At 35.0% G+C, this 22,857-nt stretch overlaps 1 protein-coding gene across 1 annotated transcript; it reads left to right on the top strand.

Annotated features, from left to right (window-relative positions):
* The first annotated feature begins 305 nt into the window (after nucleotides 1–305).
* On the top strand, nucleotides 306–22,354 carry LOC127851102 (uncharacterized). The gene is made up of 4 exons (XM_052384630.1): nucleotides 306–501; nucleotides 9,374–9,551; nucleotides 14,073–14,220; nucleotides 16,380–22,354. The coding sequence occupies exons 2-4, from the start codon at nucleotides 9,393–9,395 to the stop codon at nucleotides 17,792–17,794; spliced, it is 1,722 nt and encodes a 573-aa protein (XP_052240590.1). The 5' UTR covers nucleotides 306–501; nucleotides 9,374–9,392; the 3' UTR covers nucleotides 17,795–22,354.
* Nucleotides 22,355–22,857: the final 503 nt, after the last annotated feature.

The following is a 22,857-nucleotide window of genomic DNA, read 5'->3' as shown; positions in this document are numbered from 1 at the left end:
CGCAAAAGTTATGTAAGTTGCAAACTGGCATCGTGCCGGACTTACACAATTGCATACTGTTTTGAAAATTATAATTGTTTTGAAAGTTTTTAACTTAAAGAATAATCGAGATTGAGCAAATAAATCAATGTAAATAGCAAAAATCTCTTCCAAACTGTTCTTTATTATTGTGGTCATGATCTTAAAATTTATCATTATAAATGGGGAAAAAACAAATCACATTCCGCAGTCGTATGTCAATAGAGAGTGTTGTGCAGCCTATACAAAATTAGTGCGTTAAACCCTTAACCCTTCGGTATAGTTTTATTATGCTGTTCCGGTTAATAACAGGGTTTTAGGAATTCGATAACTTATCGACTTTGTAAACAAAGTGAGAATTTTAGTAGTACTGTACGTCTCATACATTTGAAATTTCTGTTATCTTTAGCACAATCATACGTAGTCTCCAAGATTCCACTGCATTCAATTGTTTGCGTTATTTAAAGACGTCAATAAAGGGAGGTAATAATCCTTGTTATTATTTTTCTTGAAATCATCAAATTAGTGATACTTCTTTAAATATAGTTCCTGTTATATTGACTATATTTTTTTTATCAACTATGCACATTCAAAGATATCTAGTGCCACCAGTAAAATCAACATTTTTTCCTAGAAGCATGGTTGTTTAATGCAATAAATATATGTCTTATCCACTTTCTCCATCTTCATATTTGTGCATTTCGTGCAGATGCGATTGTCTATTGCATAATCAACCCACATAAAGAGTTTCATGTCCATTAGAACCTTCTTCATCTGTAAATTAATTCGTAAACAAAGCTCAACAGGCCTTGAAGAATCCACTCGACCGCTCGCATATGCGAGTGAAGTTGATGTTCGGGCGAGTAAAGTTTGTTAAATACTCGACCGACCAGGCGAGTGCTGTTTTTCAAGTTGAGAAATATAAATTCAGTTCCAGAACTCCTGCCACATCAATACAAATTGTGAATTTTTTTTCGAACGAACAAAAAATAGGTTAAGTACACAAAGAAACTGCACTTTCGTTTTGACACTGAAAAATGACGTAACGGACACAGTCAAAATAATTCTCGAAATCGTCTGCGCTCTTTTTGTAAGTGTCAGTGCTGTCAGCTAATCGATTAAAAGTGAAAAACACAGTTAAATGTATTGGTCATTCCGTGAAGAATAAACTTAAAATTTAATGTAAATATCAATAAAAAAAATAAAAACAACTGGTTAATTATTATACTTCTTATATTTAATTAAAAATAAAAAAATAAATTAATAAACAGAATAATTCTTGATCAGAAACCTAAGCAAAAATTTACCATATTGTAACCATTTGTCAATCAAGCGTGTCTTTCAGTAAAAGTTCGCTTGAAATATTAAAACTCAGCATGGAAAAGGGTTCTATTTTAAAATATCTGCAAGGTGGTGGAGACAGGGAACAGAAAGAAAGGTCATCAAAACTATAAATATAGATATATATATATTTTTAATGCAAGACGAGTAGATTAAAGTGACGGGCGAGTGGATTGTCAGGCCTACTCGCCCTGCAAGGCGAGTGGCTCTGGGAAAATTCTTCAAGGCCTGCTCAATTAAATGGATGTTGTAGTGTGAGTCGTAGAATTGCAGTTGTACATTTATAGACCAGTTGACCAGTGACATCACGTGCACCTGCAAAATTAAGACTCCCTGGTTGGCAAACAGAGGTGGAATTTATTTTTATTGATAATCATGCACAATATCAAATATAATTAATTATTTAACTAACTATCTCTGAATAAAACATAAGCATTCAAGAAAATGAATTTTTGGAACGATTATATTGTTTTTTTTAAACAAACTCGGGAATGAAACACAATCTAAGAGCTCGGTATATTGGAACCACAAAAATCTCTACTGCCAAGCATTTCTTCTCGACAGTTTTTTAAGTTAAAACATTCTCAGAAATTGAAAATCTTTCAGAATAAATTAAACTTGATGAACCAAAACAATTAGGGGTCAATCCAGGTAAACTCAGACACTTTTCAGCTCTCACCAATAGCCATGTTTTCAAATGACCTACACAACGTTATATTTCGGACTATTAAATGCTACCGAAAACATCAAACGGTTCTCCTCGGATTTTATCGTTATGTGCAGACGTATCATTTGCCGATCTATTGTAAATTTTAAGCAACTGTTGTAATTGCGGAACATGGTAAACTCGGACGAGGAAGGTAAAACAAGGACACGACGTGGAAAATTTCGGACACGTAGAGAGAAAAGTCGGATACATGTATGTTGTTTTTTTTAATCAATATAGGCTCCAGTAATCAATTACTGTATAAAAGGGTTGGCGTTGTTTTGGTTTTGAAAGGAAGTTCGCAGAATATCCCAGAATTCATTTAAATGCAAGAGGAATTCCCGATGACGTAGAATTCTTTTTTAATATCAGTTCTAAGAATAACTCTGTTATTCATAAGATCCAAAAATAACTGGTTTTGATGAACTTTATGTCCAATAATAAGATATTTTATGAAGTGTCTGATTTTTTACCACTGTCCGTGTTTACCCAGATTGATCCTATGGATGAAAAGAAACAACCAGGGACTACCCTACGGGCGACTAGAGCGATAATTTCGCTCTAACACCCGTGATTTCGCCTTATGAGCCCAGAAAAGCGAAGATCAATTGGTGTGATTGTTTTGAGTAAACAAGACCAGGAAAGCAAAAATCAAGCCGTCCTATAATTTTTGCTAAGGCGTGCTACCACCAGCGATTAGCAAGTTTATTGTTTGTTGTTTATCTAACGGTTACACAATTTACCCCCCAAACAGATTGTTAATTGACCGTGACAAAGCAGTCCCTTAATATTGGTTGCTATAACAACACACTCGTGCTTCTTCACGTGTTACGTAAGTTGTCTAATGATTACGTGATAATTATAACTCTCTGATTATACTCCTTTAATTGACGTTTCGGCATAATGCCTTTATCAAAACATTGGAAATTATATGTTAACTAAATTTTTACATCTTTTGACTGCACAATTTAAATAACAAAGAAAAATGTTTTTAAACGTCAAATGAGGTTGTACATGATGACGTCATAAATGTGCCGAAACGTCAATTAAATGAGTATAATCAGAGAGTTATAATTATTTAATATCCCTTCGGATAATTCAACTGAGCTTACGTGATAATTGATTGACCAATCAATAATTGCAGGTTTTTGGCAGACGGCACGGTTAAACAAAGTCGGCAAAAATAATTTAAGAAAAACAAAATTGATCTAAGGTCTATTAATTACGTTGATCCACTATTAAGTCCAGAAAGTTTTGTCAGTTTGTTAATCCACCGATAATTACGAGTAACACCCATCATATATTAACTGGAATCACAGTTCACTTTTTAGCTCGGCTATTTTATATGAAATATATAGTGAAACTATCCTACTCACCCCGGCGTCGGCGTGAACATGAGCGTGCAAATATTAAAGTTTGCGTACCACGCCAAATATTTCGTATGTCCCTTGACATATTGCTTTCGTATTTTGCATTCTTCTTTACCAACATGACCCCAACCTATAAACAAGAGCAGACAACTGTATCAAGCATTTTGTAAGAATTTGGCCCTTTTTCCACTTAGAGTATGCATATTGTGGATAACTCTATATTAAAGTTTGCGTACCACCTCAAATATTTTCAATGTCCCTTGACATATTGCTTTCATATTTTGCATACTTCTTTACCAACATGACCCCAACCTATAAACAAGAGCAGACAACTGTATCAAGCAAATTTTAAAGAATTATGGCCCTTTTTCCACTTAGAATATGCATATTATTGATACACTCTATGTTAAAGTTTGCGTACCACCTCAAATATTTTCAATGTCCCTTGACATATTGCTTTTATATTTTGCATACAGTATTACTTCTTTACCAACATGACCCCAACATAAACAAGAGCAGACAACTGTATCAAGCATTTTGTAGGAATTATGGCCCTTTTTGTCTTTGTAACTTCGAATATTTTGTTAAATTTTGTATTTAGATCCACTTTACTTAAGAGAATCAGAGCTATTGAGAGAATCAGAGCTATTGCTTTCAAACTTCAAATACTTTCTTACTATCATGATGTTACTGTACCTTACAAGTTGAATTTGACCTTGACCTTTGAATGAGATTGACTCTCAAGGTCAAATTAATAAATTTTGCTTGAATTGCCAAAACTTCTTTATTAACATCAGATTTGATTTATACTTTGACAAAACAACACTTACCAGACCTGACATACCACAATCAGTGCCTTCCACAGGATTTTTGTCAGGCGCCCCAGGGCTGATAGGGTTGGTTCGGGAGGGTTGTTCCCTCCCGAAGTTGAATTTTTTAAAAATTTAATGTGTCAATTCACGTTCTGTGGTGCATTATAACTCAAAGAAAACAGCGTCATAGACGTCATTTTGTGCCCTATGACTCTTCAAGAAAATCCCCCAGTCTTTAAAAAAAATATTTTTTTATATTGTTTAATTGTTTTAAAACTTTCCTGTACAGATAGTAAAATCCCGACTCAAACGATTCCCCAATACATCCGTTTCAACCCGACTCTATTACTGTATACTTACTACTATTCAAGTTTCTATTCATTACCTGATAATCCTGTTTTTATAAATCACTTTCTGGTAAATATTTATGATAAAATCTCTCAATTATTTCTTTAACACAAACCTTGCCATTTTTCTATAGTATCAAATCAATTTTAAGTGACTATTTATAGATTTGTTGAAATATTGCCTCTGAACATGCGTCAATCCCCTGACGTGTTGTGTGCTTGTTAAAACGATACATGCGCGCACTTTCTATGCAAATGACGCGACGTTGTACATGCAGCATAATTTTCGCGCTCATTGTAATTGAGAAAAAGGTTTGACACAAAATAAATGTGCTCTGCTAATTTGAAGCAAGAATATTTTAACGTTGCGGTAACATTTACATTCGGAAGTGTGTTTCAGATTAAAAACGCGTTAACATCGACTTACCAGAATGGATTTCGGATTACAAATTTAATTATTCCCATTTAAGATTTCAACAAATATTAACAGTTGCGTTATGAATTCAACGATAATTTGTATAAACACTTTACGAGTCGAATGAATGTTTTGACGGAATTATGCATTAAATTCACGTTGTCCACGAGGATTACGACCGGTTGCCATCATCAGTCTTATAAGTATCGATTATCGGACGAAACATTTACAAGTGTGCGTAATTTATTCAACGAAAATTTGTTAAAGGGCATTACTAATCCAATAAATGTCAGAAAAACGAGGTGAATCAGTTCTATAAATGGACATGATGTAATATACATGTTCTGGAATTAAATCCATAATTGTAACCGGGAGTTATTTGCACAACTTACTCGCTATAAGTAATTAATTGTTTACCACTTGCAATTAATTTCTCGTATGAATTATGAGTCATAGGTAACACTTGTTTACAGTAAAAAGGTGTGATAATGATGCCCGAAACCGTCTTTAGTGTACTGTTCTAGATACTGGTTTTATATTACGTAAATGTTACCACTTCTTGCTAATCAAGCTGCGACAAACTCTTACTTCGTGCCTGACAACAATAAAAAAATAATGGTCGATATTTAACCACCGCCCTCATACGCATTCGCGTAACTTTTGGACGATGAACATCACATTTTGACGACTGGAAATGACTGGAACGTTACCTGATACATCCTTGTCAGCATTTAAATGTCTGTGTAATGTGGCTAGAATAATCGATACGCGCGTCAAGCTATTCTCTTATCAGTCGTTTATCCATTACCCCATGTGGTGTTTATGGCGATTACATGTGAAAGCAGGTACCGAGTGCTCTTTTAAAACAGGGAATATTGATACACTGATAGAGAAACCTTGATTTTTTTTTTACAATCTCCACTTTCTTTTACTGAAAAATGCACTGATCGGAAAATTTCAAGCACCCCGGGGACTCTGATTTCGAAATTCAAGCGCCCCGGCTGGGACCGTTAAATGGCCTGTGGAAAGCCCAGACCACAATGGACTACACCCAAACTATCCCCCACGCCCCACCCCAGAATCCCCTCCCCCCCAAAATAAATAAATAAAAAAAATCTTTTTTTTCTTTTTTTTTTTAAAGATCATCTATTAAATGACCATACACCCACATTATACCCCCCTCTCCATGATGGCTTACGTTATACTGTCAAGCACTCGAATAGTTGAGCGCGCTGTCCTCTGACATTACGTTAGCGTAACCGAGCGCCTAAATCGCCATTGGCGATTACAATTCCTGGCTGGCGTTTAAAAATAAGATTTTCATGAAATTAGCGATTGAAAAAAATAAGACCCTTAATAGTTTACAAATGCACACTCTACAGTAAATGCTTGTTTTCAGGCCGTATAAATCGCCAGAAACATCGCAAAGATTAAGCACAATTTGATAAAACACTATGATAAAAACAAGCAATCACAACAGGATAAAAATTCTGCATTAAATAAATGAAATATATATAATTTATTTATCATAAAATGCTAGATTTGTATCACACCTTATCAGGAGTAAACAGATTTCAGTATACATTGCGCAGACAGTTTAATTTGCATAATATGAAGGGGGGGTTCCTGTTTGTATGCTAAAATTTATGAATATTATCATTCAATGTAAACAAAAAGAAAATCCATTCAATGGAAAACAAAAGTACCACAACATTTAAAAATTGTAATGTATTCCGCTTTTAGGGATTTGTTTTATAATTGATTAGATGCACCTCTTACGCTTTCGATCGTTGATGAAAAATTACTCTATCCACACCACTATGTCTTATGATTATAATCAAATTAATATTTGTTTGAATTTTTTTTAAATATCATTTATTAGTCTTGCTTTGAGAAAGAATACAGCTAATTAATTTTTTTGTTTTGCGGATTTGTCAGTTTTTTTTTAGCTGGGTGCTGAGTGTTTTCGGAGAAAACCGGAGGTATTGTCATAGCCAGCTAGTCGTCCGCGTGGTGCTAAAACCTTAACATTTTGTTAAGGTTTTGAACATTGGCTCTTAAATCAAATTGCTTCCACCTACAACTTTGAAATTTCATATGTACATGTAGATGCACCTTGATGAGTTCTACACGCCACACCCATTTTGGGTCACAAGGTCAAAAGTCAAGGTCACTGTGACCTTTAATTATTATTTTTTTTTAAATCTGACAAGCTTTCATTTATTCAAAATTGCACCTGTAGCCGAGCGTAGCACCCGATATGCGATGCTCTTGTCAAAGGTCTTCCTACCACGTATACTCTGATGCTTTATACTTTTATGAAGAGGAAATTATATTTATTCATATACATTTATTGGTACTAAATATGATATATTTGCACTATTATTTTAGAGTTTTAATATTTATTTCGGATGTTTTATCGATGTATTGACCAAATTAAAGACCGTTTTACATTTTTGTTGTTGCTGTAACCAGTGTTTTTTCCAACCAGTCAGTGCGCATGCACGGAAAATTCCAGAATGTAAAAGCAATAACATTTTACTGGTCTATTTAAGTGCAAAATCCTGAGCTGACTTCATTTTCATTTGATGGCAACAAAGCACATTTCATAAAGTAGCATTCAGTTGTCAATAAAGTAAATACCACAATTATTACATTCAAAACATCAAGTATTTAATACAAAAATGTACAAGGAAGCACAGTTTTTATAGTGATAATCCACATCACTACAGCCAAGTACAGGCATATTACATGGAGCACACATAAGTTAAATATATCAATGGTATGAAAAACATTAGAACATTTCATTCCCCACATACATTACAAACAAATCCCACTACATAGAACACCATTATACATTTTGCTCCTAATGATTTCAAAAGTATTACCGTCCTACCAAAGTTTCTTAAGCAATAAGCATTGTATTTTGTTGTATTTGAAAAATTCCATAATATAAACACAAACTAGGAATGGCGCGGCAGAGGCCGACGCGTATCCCCACGCCGCATGTTTGACCCAGGGACACCCCATGGTTGGTAATGGGGCCATGCATTGTTGAGATTGACCGTATTGTCATAAGAGAGGTTCAGTATCAATTTGAAATGAATCGGTGTAGAAATTAAGAAGTTATAGTAAAAGGCAATTTTGGGTGGGTGTGGCCTATGTGGGCGGGGCGCCCCAGAGTTGGTAATGGGGCCATGCATAGTTGAGATTGACCGTATTGTCATAAGAGAGGTTCGGTATCAATTTGAAATGAATCGGTGTAGAAATAAAGAAGTTATAGTAAAAGGCAATTTTGGGTGGGTGTGGTCTATGTGGGCGGGGAGCCCCAGGGTTGGTAATGGGGCCATGCATAGTTGAGTTTGACCGTATTGTCATAAGAGAGGTTTAGTATCAATTTGAAGTGAATCAGTGTAGAAATGAAGAAATTATCGTAAAAGGCAATTTTGGGTGGGTGTGGTCTATGTGGGCGGGGAGCCCCAGGGTTGGTAATGGGGCCATGCATAGTTGAGATTGACCGTATTTGTCATAAGAGAGGTTCAGTATCAATTTCAAGTAAATCGGTGTAGAAATGAAGAAGTTAATGTAAAATAACCTCAAAAAATGAGTGAAAATCTCTGACCCGGCCCCTATCCAACCCCCATAACTTTTGACCCAGGGGTCAGATTAAAATTCCAAATAGTGCATGGTCTCACATATGCTCATTGCTGCCATGTGGGTAAGTTTCAAGGTTCTAGGCTGATAGTGTAGGAGAAGATAGTGGCCAGGACGGACGGACAGACGGCGGAGATAACCACAATATCCCCACGCTTTTCAAAAAGCGTGGGGATAACAAATCTGCATCTTATGCTTCAAATGTCCAAAGTAAAAAAAGAAAGAATGTGACTTGATGCTTTGCTTTGACTGTTTCAAGCTTTATTCTTCTATGTGTGTATGCTATTTCTTATTGTGCTGTTTCGTACAGTTTTGGCAATTGGTCACTTGCCTTAAATAAAGGACCAACAAATTGTATATAATGAGAATGCAATACTGCTCCAGCAGCTGGAGTATGACTTTTTTATATTGATGACTGGGACTTTCAGAATTTTAGCTGGAAGTCAGGACTTTAACTTTGTATTGCCATTGGTTTCACTGCATAAATAACATGTATTACAATTTAATCTATAAGCAAGTTGGTACTGAGGTCATTGTTTTGTACAAATATTATCAATACTGCTTTATCTTATTCAAGAGCCAAACAACAATATTTGTTTGCATCAACATATTATTTTATGTTTTCACCTATGAAATTTTGCTTTGCTACTTAATGCAGTTTGCTGACAGATATTCCAATGGTGATGAAAATTTAATTTAAATATCTTCAGAGTCCTCAATGCATCTCCCATGATGGATGGGGACAATCCGAAGACCCATGGTAACCAAGGGTTATCCCACAGTCTTCAAAACAATGGTGCCATCAACCTTCCTGTGTCTTCATTCATATCACAGCCAGGGAGCAGTCATGGAGACATACAGACCATCATTTTACAGATTCAGCAAATGGTAAAGCAGTGTCTCTAGAGCTTAGCTTAGTTTAACATGTAACCATTGTTTTATTTACCTTATTGGGAATGGGGTAGGAGTCCTTTTCGTGGGGAGATATCAGGTCGCTTTGACTAAAATTCAGAAATTTTGTTGTTGTTTTTTTATAAGAAATTCTTAAAAATTGAGATTAAAATTTAAATGCTTTAAATATAATATAAACTTAGATTCAACTGATAGAGCTTGATATAGAAATGAACTGAATGTTGAAATTGATTAAAAAAAACCTCTTTTTATGCTCCCGGATCGAAAGATCAGGGGTATGTTGTTTTTGGCCTGTCTGTCTGTCATTCATGCATTCATTGATTCATTCATTGTATGTGTGTGTACCAAAACTTTAACCTTGGTTAAAGTCTGATAACTTTTGCAATATTGAAGATAGCATTTTCATATTTGGCATGCATGTGTATCTCACTGAGCTGCACATCTTGAGTGGTGAAAAGTCAAGGACAAGGTCATCCTTCAAGGTCAAAGGTCAAATATCATTGTATTTTTCTTTCCTAAAACTTTAACCTTCCTTAAAGTTTGGTCATAACTTTTTGAATATTGAAGATAGCAACTTGATATATGGCATGCATGTTTATCTCATGGAGCTGCACATTTTGAGTGGTGAAAGGTCAATGTCATCCTTCATGGTCAAAGGTCAAATTAATGGCTTCAAAGCGGCGCAATAGGGTGCATTGTGTTTCTGACAAACACATCTCTAGTTAGAACTTTCAATTGTGAACCTACATGGAGGTAGTCATTTGGGAAAAATAATCATATACTTTCTAGCTCACCTGAGACAATGTACTCGTCATGAGTTTTAATGCCCCTGGTAGGGTGGCATATAGCATTTGCACTGTCTGTCCATCCATCCATCAGTTCGAAAACTTTAACATTGGCCATAACTTTTGCAATATTGAAGATAGCAACTTGATATTTGGCATGCATGTGTATCTCATGGAGCTGCACATTTTGAGTGGTGAAAGGTCAAGGTCAATGTCATCCTTCAAGGTCAAAGGTAAAAAAAAATCCAAGGGAAGTTATAAGCTTTAAAGGGAGATAATTATCTGTACCTGCCAAATGATAATTTTTAACCAGGTTTTCCAAAGGAAAAAACTGGTTATTAGATTGGCGAATGTCGGCTGGTGGTCGGGTGGGCTGGATGGCGGGTGGAACAAGCTTGTCTGGTCATAACTTTGTCGTTCATCGTGAGATTTCAAAATCATTTGGCACATTTGTTCACCATCATTAGACGGTGTGTCGCGCGAAAGAATTGCATCAATATCTCCAAGGTCAAGGTCACACTTTTAGTTCAAAGGTCAAAAATGGCCATAAATGAGCTTGTCTGGGCCATAACTATGTCATTTATTGTGAGATTTTATAATCATTTGGCACATTTGTTCACCATCATTGGAGGGTGTGTCGTCCGATAGAATAACTTCAATATCTCCGAGGTCAAGGTCGCCACGACTAAAAATAGATTGATTTTGAAACAAGGGGGGTAACTTTAAACAATCAGTAACAATGCACATTTTGAGTTGGTCTCCCTTTATCAGTCTTTTTTTTTCAAATTGAAATCAAGGTCCCCAGGAGTAAAAATAGATTGAATCTTACACAAGGGGGGTAACAATGCACATTTTGAATTGTCTCCCTTAATCAGACTTTTTTTCAAATTGAAAACCTGGTTTTGTGACAATTTTGTTCCTTGTTTAGATTTGGAATGGGGTTGAATTTTATCCCTAAAACTGACCAAAACCACTAGATACACTCCCGCTGAGCTGCATTACAATGAGAGGTGCGTCTGTACGACAACGCGATACAGCGTCATAACTACAACGGTTACGGCGTCTTTCCACAGTTTGTTGATGATATGGGATGTTGTTGACATAAATGATAATAACGGTAATTTTGAATAGTTTTTGTATGTGTAAGCCAATGTTTATTTAAATATGGATATTGTGTTCCTCTTTCACAGCTTGTAGTGCAATTTATTCCTATGTTATCGATATCTTGGAAGTTTTACAGACCTGTATAGACAACTTATAAAATCATTGGAATATAATTCAAAGTCTGACATTAAACAGAAGAAAATGCAAACAAACATAAGCAAGCACGAATATTGAATCAATCTTATCAAGATCTGTCTCAAAATTAACTGCATGTAAGTGATAAATTTTGATAAATTAAAATGTTACGGCATCTTACAGAGAGTGTTACAGTGCATTTACTACAGCATGTTTAAGGTTACGGTATAGTATAGACGGGTACTAGAGGTTTCGGTAAATAACAAGTTCGGTAAATTGTATTTATATAGTAAATGTTGTGGAGGGTTCGGTAAAATAGATCTTTATAGAGGTATACCTACAATGACTTGTTAATGCCACCTATTATTGTCTTACATCAGGGGCATATACATATTTTCAAACTGGTGATTAATTTTTAATTGATTAATTAATGCAATGCCTACAGTAAAGAATTTAGGGGCATGAATGAGTTACCACTGAATTTTTAAAAAGAATAATTTTAGGTACCAAACCAAAAAAGTTGAATGAGTTGAAATTGTAACTTTATTGAAAGTAAATTTACGATTTAAATAAATCAATACTAAATTTTTTAAAGATTTGGTGCATTTATTTAAAAAAAAAAGTAATAATAAATGTTGATTTAAAGCGAGACTATACCATTTTGTCAATATTTATGAATTTATATAAAATGTGTAAAAAAACTTATTATAAATATATTTCAATATAAAAGTTAAGAAGAACATGTGTCAAAAAATGCAAAATAAGCCAGGTATTTAATTCTGAAATCGAAAATGTACGGTCTGTACAGTTGAATACGCCAGCATGTAAATCATGCATATACGATGTGAATCTAAATTTAGTTTAACGATTCATTTAAAATTCCTGCAACAATATCTATTCATACGACACACAAACACTAACTAAAAATACGAATGCGTCGATTATTGTAGGAAAATATGTACGAAATATCTTCATAACAATCGGCTCGGGCGCTTATTTATCTTTGCTGCGTGTTATGAAATGTGTCTTCAATGTATAATTTTTCTGGCCTATTTTGTATTATTATAACATTTTTTATCAATATATTACAATTTAACACATATAAAATCGTATAGTCTTGCTTTAAAGACTGAATTAATAGAAAATCTTCAATTTAGATTAATGCTATTAACAAATGTTCAAAGTCTTGTAAAATATTGTAGTACTGATTTACTTAAAAAAACATAAGCAAATATTAATGCATTTGCAATTCTAAGATTAATTCAGTCTTAAGTTAAATATTTTTACTATTATTTTATCTGAAAATAAATGTACCAAATCTTTAAAAATTGTTTTACTCATTGATTAAAAAAACGCTATAAAGAAATACAAATAAATATTACCCAAATGAAGTCTTGCTTTTAAATGACCTTAATATGTTATTGAATTCCCCACTCTCGAGGTATAAAATATTTTCTACATTCCTGTTAAATTCTTTACAGTAATTGAGGTAATTAGTAACTATTGTTGTTGCAATCAATGACGACCTCCATACTCACGTCCAAAATGCTACTATTGTGGAACAAAATCTCCATGGTTGTAAATTTGACTTCCTGCAGGCGCTGTAACGCTGTGAAGACACCGTAACATGTCTTAGTCGTAAGAGAAGATACTGTAACATGTACACAAAGTTGGCATGCTACAACTTTTTTTGCAAAATTGGATAGAAATCACCAATAATAGTATACACATGGGCATCACATGTGTGTAAAAGAGTGAACTTGATACAATTCATTGAAAATAATCATCTTGACAGAAACTGCAAGCCAGAAACAACAAATAAATTGGATTTTTTATGTTTTTTAGCTTGAACTTCTTTCTTTTATCATGATTTCACACTAGAAAATGTCTTGATAGCTTAAGAAGCGAGTAAAGAAACATTAATAAATGAAAATAGATGCCATATCCCGTGTACGTTTAAACAAAGAATTTAATAAAGTAAATGCGTGTGTATGTCTATAACTGTCAAGACGCTGTAACCGTTGTAGTTATGACGCCGTATCGCGTTGTCGTACAGACGCACCTCTCATCGTAACGTAGTTCAGCGGGAGTGAGATAGATGGGGTGGCACATTTCCGAAAAGGGAAATCCTTAGTTGCCCTTATGAAATCTAAATGTGTCCTTACAAAATCTGAACTTGCCATTAAAAAATAGTCACTTAATTATATTGATTAGAAAATACTCAGTCTGCACAGGCTTATCAGGGACGACACGTTCAGCTAAGACTGGATTAAAATATAAAAGAGGCTCCCTTTAAATGGAAAATTCCATAAAAGCAGAAAGTATTTCCCTTTTTAGACTGTGCTGATTCACAGGCTAATCTGGGAAGATGCATGTAACGCCGTTGTTTCAAAGCAAGGCTCAAAGGAGAATTTCAGAAAATACTTTTTATTTTCATACACTACTTTTGACACCTCACTGGTTGCCTTTGCAGCTGGAGATGCTCAGTGGACGTGGTGTCAACTCCATGCTGGTCACGGTCGACTGCATGGGGGACATCAGCATCCAGGGATCCAACCGTGGACAGATCTTCCTCAAAGAAAACCCTGACATTGCAGACAGATTCTCCAAGATTTGCTCAGGTGAGAGATTACAGTTTTACATGTAGTTGCATTAGTTAGTTGATGGTTACTTTGCATTTGTTAGTTGATGGTAACCTTAGTGTTAAATTAGTTAGTTGATGGTATCCTCAATCTTGCTTTAGTTTGTTGATGGTTACCTCAATGTTGCATTAGATATTTGATGGTTACCTTAGTATTGCATTTGTTAGTTGATGGCTACCTCAGTGTTTTTCTTATCTCATAGACTAGTATTGTATGTAATTCTGTAAATAGTTGTGATAAAGTGTTACATCACTGTTTTGGTCGTACCTGTATGCCATGACTGATTACAAGCCATAGTTTGCTAAATGTCCATACACATCCAATAGTATTGAATAGAGTCCCCTTTTGAAAGTAAGAAATTGCCAAACGAGCATAATTTCTATACTCTCTTCTAGTAGCCATGATTAAACATGATTACAATAACATTATATTTATTTTTTTGCCCCCGGTAGGGTGGCATAAAGCAGTTGAACTGTCCGTCTGTCAGTCTGTGCGTCCGTCCGAATACTTTAACATATTGGCGATAACTTTTGAAATATTGAAGATAGCAACTTGATATTTGGCATGCATGTGTATCTCATAAAGCTGCACATTTTGAGTGGTAAAAGGTCAAGGTCAAAAGTTAAAAAATACAATTGAAGGGAAGTAAAAAGCTTTAAAAGGGAGATAATTTCTAAACCTGCCAAATGATATATCGAAATTGTATTTCAAAGCAGAGCAATAGGGGGCATTGTGTTTCTGACAAACACATCTCTTGTTAACTCTAAAACATTGAGTTTATAAGGAGCAATTTAATTCACCTCCTTGTATTGCAACACAATTTCAACTGTCACTTTCTTGTATTTTAAGCATGATTATTAAGATTAAATGTTGTTTATTGAAAATATCTCAAGGATATGAATTAAATACTTAATTTATTGCTGCAAATACTTGCAGGTCTTAATTTTGCAAATATTACATTGAAGTGTGGCATTCAAAAGTAAGTACAAAATGAAAATAGTGCTTCACATAAATAAAAGTACAGATTTTGCACAGTGTAAAATCTCACAGGTTCAATTGGAATTTTCTTCTGGTGGACATAATGATTAAATTTTTGCACTATTTTTTTCATATTTTTCATGTAGATATCCTATAAATGCCTTTGAATGGGCCTTGTTGGCAAAATGTGACATTTTTAGCTCATCTATTTTTTGAAAAAAAATATGAGCTATTGTCATCACCTTGGCGTCGGCGTTGGCGTCGGCGTCCGGTTAAGTTTTGCGTTTAGGTCCACTTTTCTCAGAAAGTATCAATGCTATTGCATTCAAACTTGGTACACTTACTTACTATCATGAGGGGACTGGGCAGGCAAAGTTAGATAACTCTGGCGTGCATTTTGACAGAATTATGTGCCCTTTTATACTTAGAAAATTGAAAATTTGGTTAAGTTTTGTGTTTAGGTCCACTTTATTCCTAGCGTATCAAAGCTATTGCTTTCATACTTGCAACACTTATTAACTATCATAAGAGGACTGTGCAGGCAAAGTTATGTAACTCTGACTGGCATTTGGACGGAATTATGGGCCCTTTATACTTAGAAAATTGAAAATTTGGTTAAGTTTTGTGTTTTGGTCCACTTTACCCCTAAAGTATCATAGATATTGCTTTCATAATTGGAACAATCGCAAACTATCATAACGGTACAGTAAAAGGACAAGTTGCATAACTCTGGTTGTCTTTTTTACGGAATTATGGCCCTTTTTTGACTTAGTAACTTTGAATATATGGTTAAATTTTGTGTTTTGATCCACTTTACTTCTAAAGTATCAAGGCTATTGCTTTCAAACTTCAAATACTTTCATGCTATCATGAGGTTACTGTACCTGGCAAGTTGAATTTTACCTTGACCTTTGAATGACCTTGACTCTCAAGGTCAAATTATTAAATTTTGCTAAAATTGCCATAACTTCTTTATTTACTTACTGGAATAAGTATGTGCACTCAGTACTGGTAAATCAGCTATCTCGAGTGAGTTAGTAAACTGACCGCCATGATAGGACTGAAAAACATTCAAAACGGTCTCTTAAGACACATTACACTGTTTCAAGAAGTAAGCAGTGTAGATTTCAATGATTTGACCCTCCCAATTGTGATTTCAGATGACGTGTGGACGCTTCTTGGGGCACAGAAGAGGTTTCTAGAGATCGGCCGTCAGCAGGCTGGTAACAAGTCTGGTTTCTCTGAGAAGGGGGACTACCCACTGGACTTCTCTCATGAGAGAGGGAGTTACTTCCCTTCACAAAGTGTTCCCACATCTGCTGTTCAGGAGAACTCATTCGTTCAAGGCATCTTGTCGCAGACCAACCACAAGTCATATCAGCCAAACACCCTCTTCCAGGGACCGTTTGGTCAGTTTGTCAACGAAAATCGTGCAAACTCGGGTTCGTTCTTTCAGGGGGGGTTCTCACAGAGCGTGCAATCTTCAGATAACTATGTCCAGTCGTCCTACATGTCCGGTGCTGACAGTATTAACAACAAAGACTCTTTTGTTAATCAGCCCCTGCATCAACCAATGCCTGGATCTTTAAGTTCTCACCAGAATCAGCAAGATAAGTCTAATGGCATGAGTGAGGCAGAGTTGATCAAGGAGATGCTATCAGCAACGCCGGTCACGGAAGTGGTGCTGAATGTGAAAACAAACACTGGTAGCAATAAAGAAAAATCCACAAAGAACAAGGCTGCGGCTAGTAGTGAGGCTGAGAAGTCCAAAGAAGGGTCAGCAAAGAAAAAGCGTGAGCGACGACCGGAAACCTGGCAGCGTAATATTAAAAAGAAATTAAAGACTGAAGGCAAAGCTTATGTGAACGCAAAAGGAAAGCTTGTACCTGCAAAGGAAATGCGGCCTGTTGATTGTTCGAAGTGTAAACAACGGTGTACAGATAAGATTTCTGAGGATACGAGGAAGAAAATATTTGACTGGTTCTGGAAATTAGGTTCATACACGGCTCAAAAAGAGTTTGTAGTATCGCGAGTAACACAGGTGGCAACAAGGACGAACAAAAGACGCTCCGTGCATAGGCTTTTCTCATTTGAAATAAATGGCAAGTATGAGTCTGTTTGCAAACCGTTCTTTTCTGGTACACTTGGTATTGGTGATAGCTACATTTACAAGGCCTTTGAACAGAAGGCTCGAGACTTGTTCGTGCAAGACGGCCGCGGAAAACACGCGCCGGTAAATAAAACTTCTCAGGAACAGGTGGAGGTGATGCATGCCCACCTTGACAGGCATCTCTCTGAGTATTCCACCGACAAAGCCCTGCCAAAGAACATCCATGCAGTCAAATGGTACGAGGAGTATTTGGCTCTGTGTGCCTCACATGACAAGAAACCAGTGTCCAAGCATATCTACCGAAAAATCTTCCAGGAGTACACGAGGAAGTTTCCAAATCCGACCGAGAAAAAAAAGACTGACATTGATGGAGATGATCCTGCTGTTGGGCTTTCTCAGGCTCTGGTTTCAGTGTCCAGGGAGACTCTGGCAGCTATCAATGGGCAGATAGGTCTTTCCCAGTAGCTGCAATTTAATTCAAGTAAAAATCATTAAATTATCATAAAACTGTAATGGTCTTAAACACAGAAATAGCTTGACTTTGTTTTAATGTTGAGTAGGACATTTATTTGATGATGTTAAAAAAATGAATTTACCAGGAAAAGTGTAATAGTCTTAAACAAATCGAAATGTTTGAACTTTGATTAGGAGCGCCATTAAAAAATTAATCCACATTTGCTATGGAATCTTAAATTAAGTCCATGGGTTGTTTTTTTATATCAGATCAGTTTTTCGTTAAAGTTATGCTGTAATGAAAAATTTGAAAGCAGTTGTTCACATGTTTTCATATTTTGTTCTTCCAAATTTTGATTTAAATAATGTTATTATCAATTTTGTTAATGATCCTATCTAACCAAATACTTGAAATGCATTTGTATAAAAACTATTACTGAGCTTAATGTGAAAATTGAGAATTCAGTGTTGTATATTATTTATTTGTAGTAATTGATGTATTGTTATGTATGAAAAATAAAAATAGGACAGATTTCATGAGTTAAAAATAAGAAACAGCATTGCCCAAAAAGGAGAAAATTATTTAATAAAGGTATGGTACAGCAAGAAGTTAATCATACTGCTATTTGTACACTGAATTGTGATCTGAGAAGATTCAGTTGAAACTTGAGAAATGTATCATATGAGCTTTGTCATGCGTAAATGGGTGTCATGCCATATTTGGCCAGGGTAACTCCAGTCTAGCAAGGAGCTACCATGTCTATAAGTCATGCACGTTTTTTATTCTCGTAAGCGGACTGCGTAGGTGCCCCACCACAATGAGGCTGATTTAAGTTAATGTTCAGCAAATACACACTGAGATGTCAATTTTAGAAGAGCTTTTTTTCTGCCTTTTTTTTATTGTTAAAATATGGGAAGTGGTACAATAGTTGATGTACTTGTACTTAATATTTTTTGTATGTACAGTTTGATGTGTGCAAAACTTGTCTTCAGAAATTGACAGAAATTCTTATAGTGTCCCAGAAAATATCCACATATACAAACAAAAAATGTAAGCTGTTTCATGGAAAATGGGTGTTATGCGGCATGTGGCCAGCATAGCTCCAGATTAACTTGCACATTTACAGTCTGGTCAGGAGCTACTAGTCTGCTGTATTATTATGCAAAGTTGTATGCAATCCATGGAAGCCATTTCACAGGTTACATTTAATCTGGATACTGGCTACTTTTCCCCCAAAATATCAAATGGAATGGCGAAAATACACCTGTTTTATTGCTTAGACGTGGGCTACTGTGAAAATATAACTGGCTTATTAAATGTTTCTGGAGAACACTGTGTATGGTCTCAGAGTAGTTCTTGTCTGGAGTTAAACTCGTCCCATGTGGCATAAGACATAAGGCATAAGATTTTTGTTATGCTCGTATTTCTGTTGCTAGCTTTTAAAAATAATGTCATCATTGGATGAGCTTTTGTGTCAATACAGCTCCATTCTGAAATAGACTTTAAGGAATGCAGTTTGTTAACATATTATACAGAATGTATTTGTTTTTGGTGAAAAAGCATATTATCATATGTTTTTGTGAATACATCAGAGGCCACAAAGTCTATGTAACCAAATAACTTTAAAACTGTTCAAAACAAGTCTTAATGCATATGAGCTGTGCTCTGTGAAAAGGAGGTTTAATGCATGTGCTTAAAGTGTTGTCCTGGATTAGCCTGTGCGGACTGCAGGGGTGGCACTTTCTTGGAACGAAAAACATAAAAGCAGAAAATGTTGTCCCTAATTAGCCTGTGTGGACTGGACAGGCTAATCTGGGACGACACAACACACTTGCATTAAACCCCTTTTTCACAGACCATGGCCCACATGAATTGAACCCTGAGGTGGGCTGGTGAACATTTTCGTCATATTATATCTATTTTGGTCAGTTTTATTGACATTAATTGTAATGAATCCAGTTGTTAAAAATAATGCAGTTACATATAAAAACATTAAATAAAACCTCAATATGGCACATTCTTGTAAAAATCATTTGTATGCATACTAATTCATTTACTTTTTGCTCGAGAAGTGTTTGCTTGATATTTTAATTACATGTACACTATTTTTTATGATTAAACAACTGTTTTCAATCCAATTTTACACTTAAGAAAATATATGTTTGTGTTCAGTGAATGCCAAATGTAAGAACATGTTCTGTCATAGGTTGCTACCCTTAGTACAGAAAATATAATATGAAGTCAGAACATAGTTAAATATTTCTGAAGCTATTGCTGTGTAATGAACATACTGTATTTGTAATTTTTTATCAGCCCAACTGGTTTGGAAAAATTTGTAACGTTAACCTTCTATTTCTCATATTTCTTGTAAAAAATATGTATTAATTTACATTTTGTTGTTAAGTGATTTGTACTCTAGTAAAAATGTGTGCTTTGATTTTACGAAAGGCTTTAAGGTTGCATGTAAATATCAGGTGTTGTTACTTTATCAGGCAATTTGAGGGAAATGTTCTTTTATAGATAAATGCAATCTATATTATAAGTCAGTGTGTATATTGCATTATTTTGTTTAAGACAATACCACTATTTTTCAATTTGAATATTGAGAAATAGTTTTATTTGTACCATGATCGTAATGTGAGAAACGCCTGGGTGATAATTATGTATGAGAGAACATTATTCTTCCCCAACAAAGTTAAAGAGAAAGTTTTTATTAGCGAGGCTGTTTTCGGAGAAAACCCGAGCTATTGTCATAGCCAGCTCGTCGTCCGCCGTCAGCCGTAGGCGTCATGCTAAAACCTTAACATTGGCCATAACTGTTTAAATATTGAAGATAGCACCTTGATATTTGGCATGCATGTGTATCTCATGGAGCTGCACATTTTGAGTGGTAAAATTTCAAGGTGAACATCATCCTTCAAGGTCTAGGGTCGAAAAAACAAAGTCAAGGGAAGTAATAAGCTTTAAATAGACAAAGTTATCTGACCTGCCCACGTATATATTTTTGTTAAATAAATCAAAGCGGCGCAGTAGGCGGCATTGTGTTTCTGACAAACACATTGTGGTAAAAGGTCAAGGTCATCCTTTACGGTCTACGGTAAAAAATACAAATTTAAGGGAAGTCATAAGCTTTAAAATGGGAGAAAATTATTCAATATTGAACATAGCCACAATATATATTTGGCATGCATGTGTATATCATGGAGCTGCACTCTTCGAGTGGTCAATCACAGTCAAGGTTGTGGCTTTTAATTATTTGCTACTAAATATAGAGATTTGTTAGAGACAATTATTTTCAAGGGAAGTAATTTATATAATTATAAATCTCATATTATATATTTCCTTTCCAAGAATTGAAGTTCTTTTCACAGTTACTGTTCAGATTTATTATTTTGATTATTTATAACTCAAATGATTGATTTTTCAAAGTTTTTTTTAATGATATAATTATAATTTCTTTGATGTTCATTACATACTTGTGGACTTAGATACATGATGAACTCTGGCTATTTTATTTTATAAAAAAGAAAAAAAAACTCTGGCTATGATCTCTTTTAAACCACAGGCCTTCGTTGTCAGTGATGTCTGACATGGTCATAATTGACTGTGAGACCCTCCCCCCTCCCCCCCGGTTGGATTGGACAAAATTCAAGGGAAGTAATAAGCTTTAAAAGGAGATGATTTCTATACCAGCCAAATGATAAATAGCAATTTTATTTCAAAGCGGCGCAATAGGGGGCATTGTGTTTCTGACGAACACATCTCTTGATATAATTATCATTTCTTACCTGTTCTAATTTGTGAATGCTAGTTTTCATTAAATACCAGTGGACTTATGTCCATACATACATGATGAACTCTGACTATGATCTCTTTGATAAAACAAGGGAAGTAATAAAGCTTTAAAGGGAGATGATGTCTATATCTGCAAAATGATAAATAGAAATTAATTTCAAAGTGGCGCAGTAGGGGGCATTGTGTTTTGACAAACACATCTCTTGTTGCGTCACTAGGTCAAAGGTCAAGGTCACTGTGACCTCTAAAAAAAATAATCTGACAAGGTTTCGCAGCCTAGCGTGGCACCCATTATGCGATGCTCTTGTTTTATCCACATAACTTAACTACTTATACAATTGATGCTTATGGCCTTTAGTGTTTCATTCATATAACCAAGCATTACTTTGATTTTTTGCTAGTGTCTTCATTTGGAATAATAAATGATGTATTTACATACAAAATGAGCAGTTTCTATTGGATAATTAGATTTAATTGATTTATTTAGCATCAACAAACTTACTTGAATCCTTCAGTACTGACTTATACAGGCTATGTGTACTACAATTTCTTATCCAACCATGTTACCCCATCTTTTATATTGACCCTGTGTGGACTGAATACATGTATGTTGAATAATTCAAATAATTTTTTGGACGCATTGCTTATATAACTTTTGTATAACTGTACTCTTTGGTAAGTTTTTTTGTCTCAGCATTTGCCTGTACTTTTATTTACAAGTATGTTGAGTCTTGTTAGTAGAAATAATTGAACAATAAACTTAAACATGTTGTTAATGGTCGCATACCTTTTTATGCCCCCCACCTTGGAAAGGTGTCATATAGTAGTCAATTTATATGTCCGTTCGGTCGGCCGGAATTCCGTTGCCGATTGTTTTTCCTTAATATTCTTTAACCAGGGACCTATACCTTGTTTGTATAGGTCCCTGCTTTAACATATTTACCTAATTTTTGGTGTGTGAGTCTATCTGCATGAGTAACAGATGAAGTTCATGTTTCGTTTCGGTCCATTTATTTTTGCGAATATAGGCCTTCGAATTTTCTCTACATAACAGCAAATGTGAGAAATGTTTTATTTAAAGCAAACACAACTTTCAATTAGCAACGAACACGTTACTTGGAATGACTTTATTATTCTTAGTTTCTTGTGCTAGACAGGTCTTACTCACGTTCTCATATCTTTAAGAGGTGATATTGTGAGATACACACACCATATCATAGTTGATAATTGGTCCACTAAACGGAACCTCCTTTAATCAGGCCGCCGATCAAACCAAGCA

The sequence above is a fragment of the Dreissena polymorpha genome, chromosome 11 (assembly GCF_020536995.1).
Source record: "Dreissena polymorpha isolate Duluth1 chromosome 11, UMN_Dpol_1.0, whole genome shotgun sequence".
NCBI lineage: Eukaryota > Metazoa > Mollusca > Bivalvia > Myida > Dreissenidae > Dreissena > Dreissena polymorpha.
The sequence above is the reverse complement of the archived record's forward strand: the minus strand, read 5'-3'. Positions and strand labels throughout refer to the sequence as shown.

What these genes read in the sequence shown, in the direction of transcription:
- LOC127851102 (XM_052384630.1), top strand. Translation starts at nt 9,393, where the DNA reads ATGATGGATGGGGACAATCCGAAGACCCATGGTAACCAAGGGTTATCC. An exon ending in TTTTACAGATTCAGCAAATG is followed by an intron (nt 9,552 to 14,072) that starts GTAAAGCAGTGT and finishes TTGCCTTTGCAG; the next exon opens with CTGGAGATGCTCAGTGGACG. An exon ending in ATTCTCCAAGATTTGCTCAG is followed by an intron (nt 14,221 to 16,379) that starts GTGAGAGATTAC and finishes TTGTGATTTCAG; the next exon opens with ATGACGTGTGGACGCTTCTT.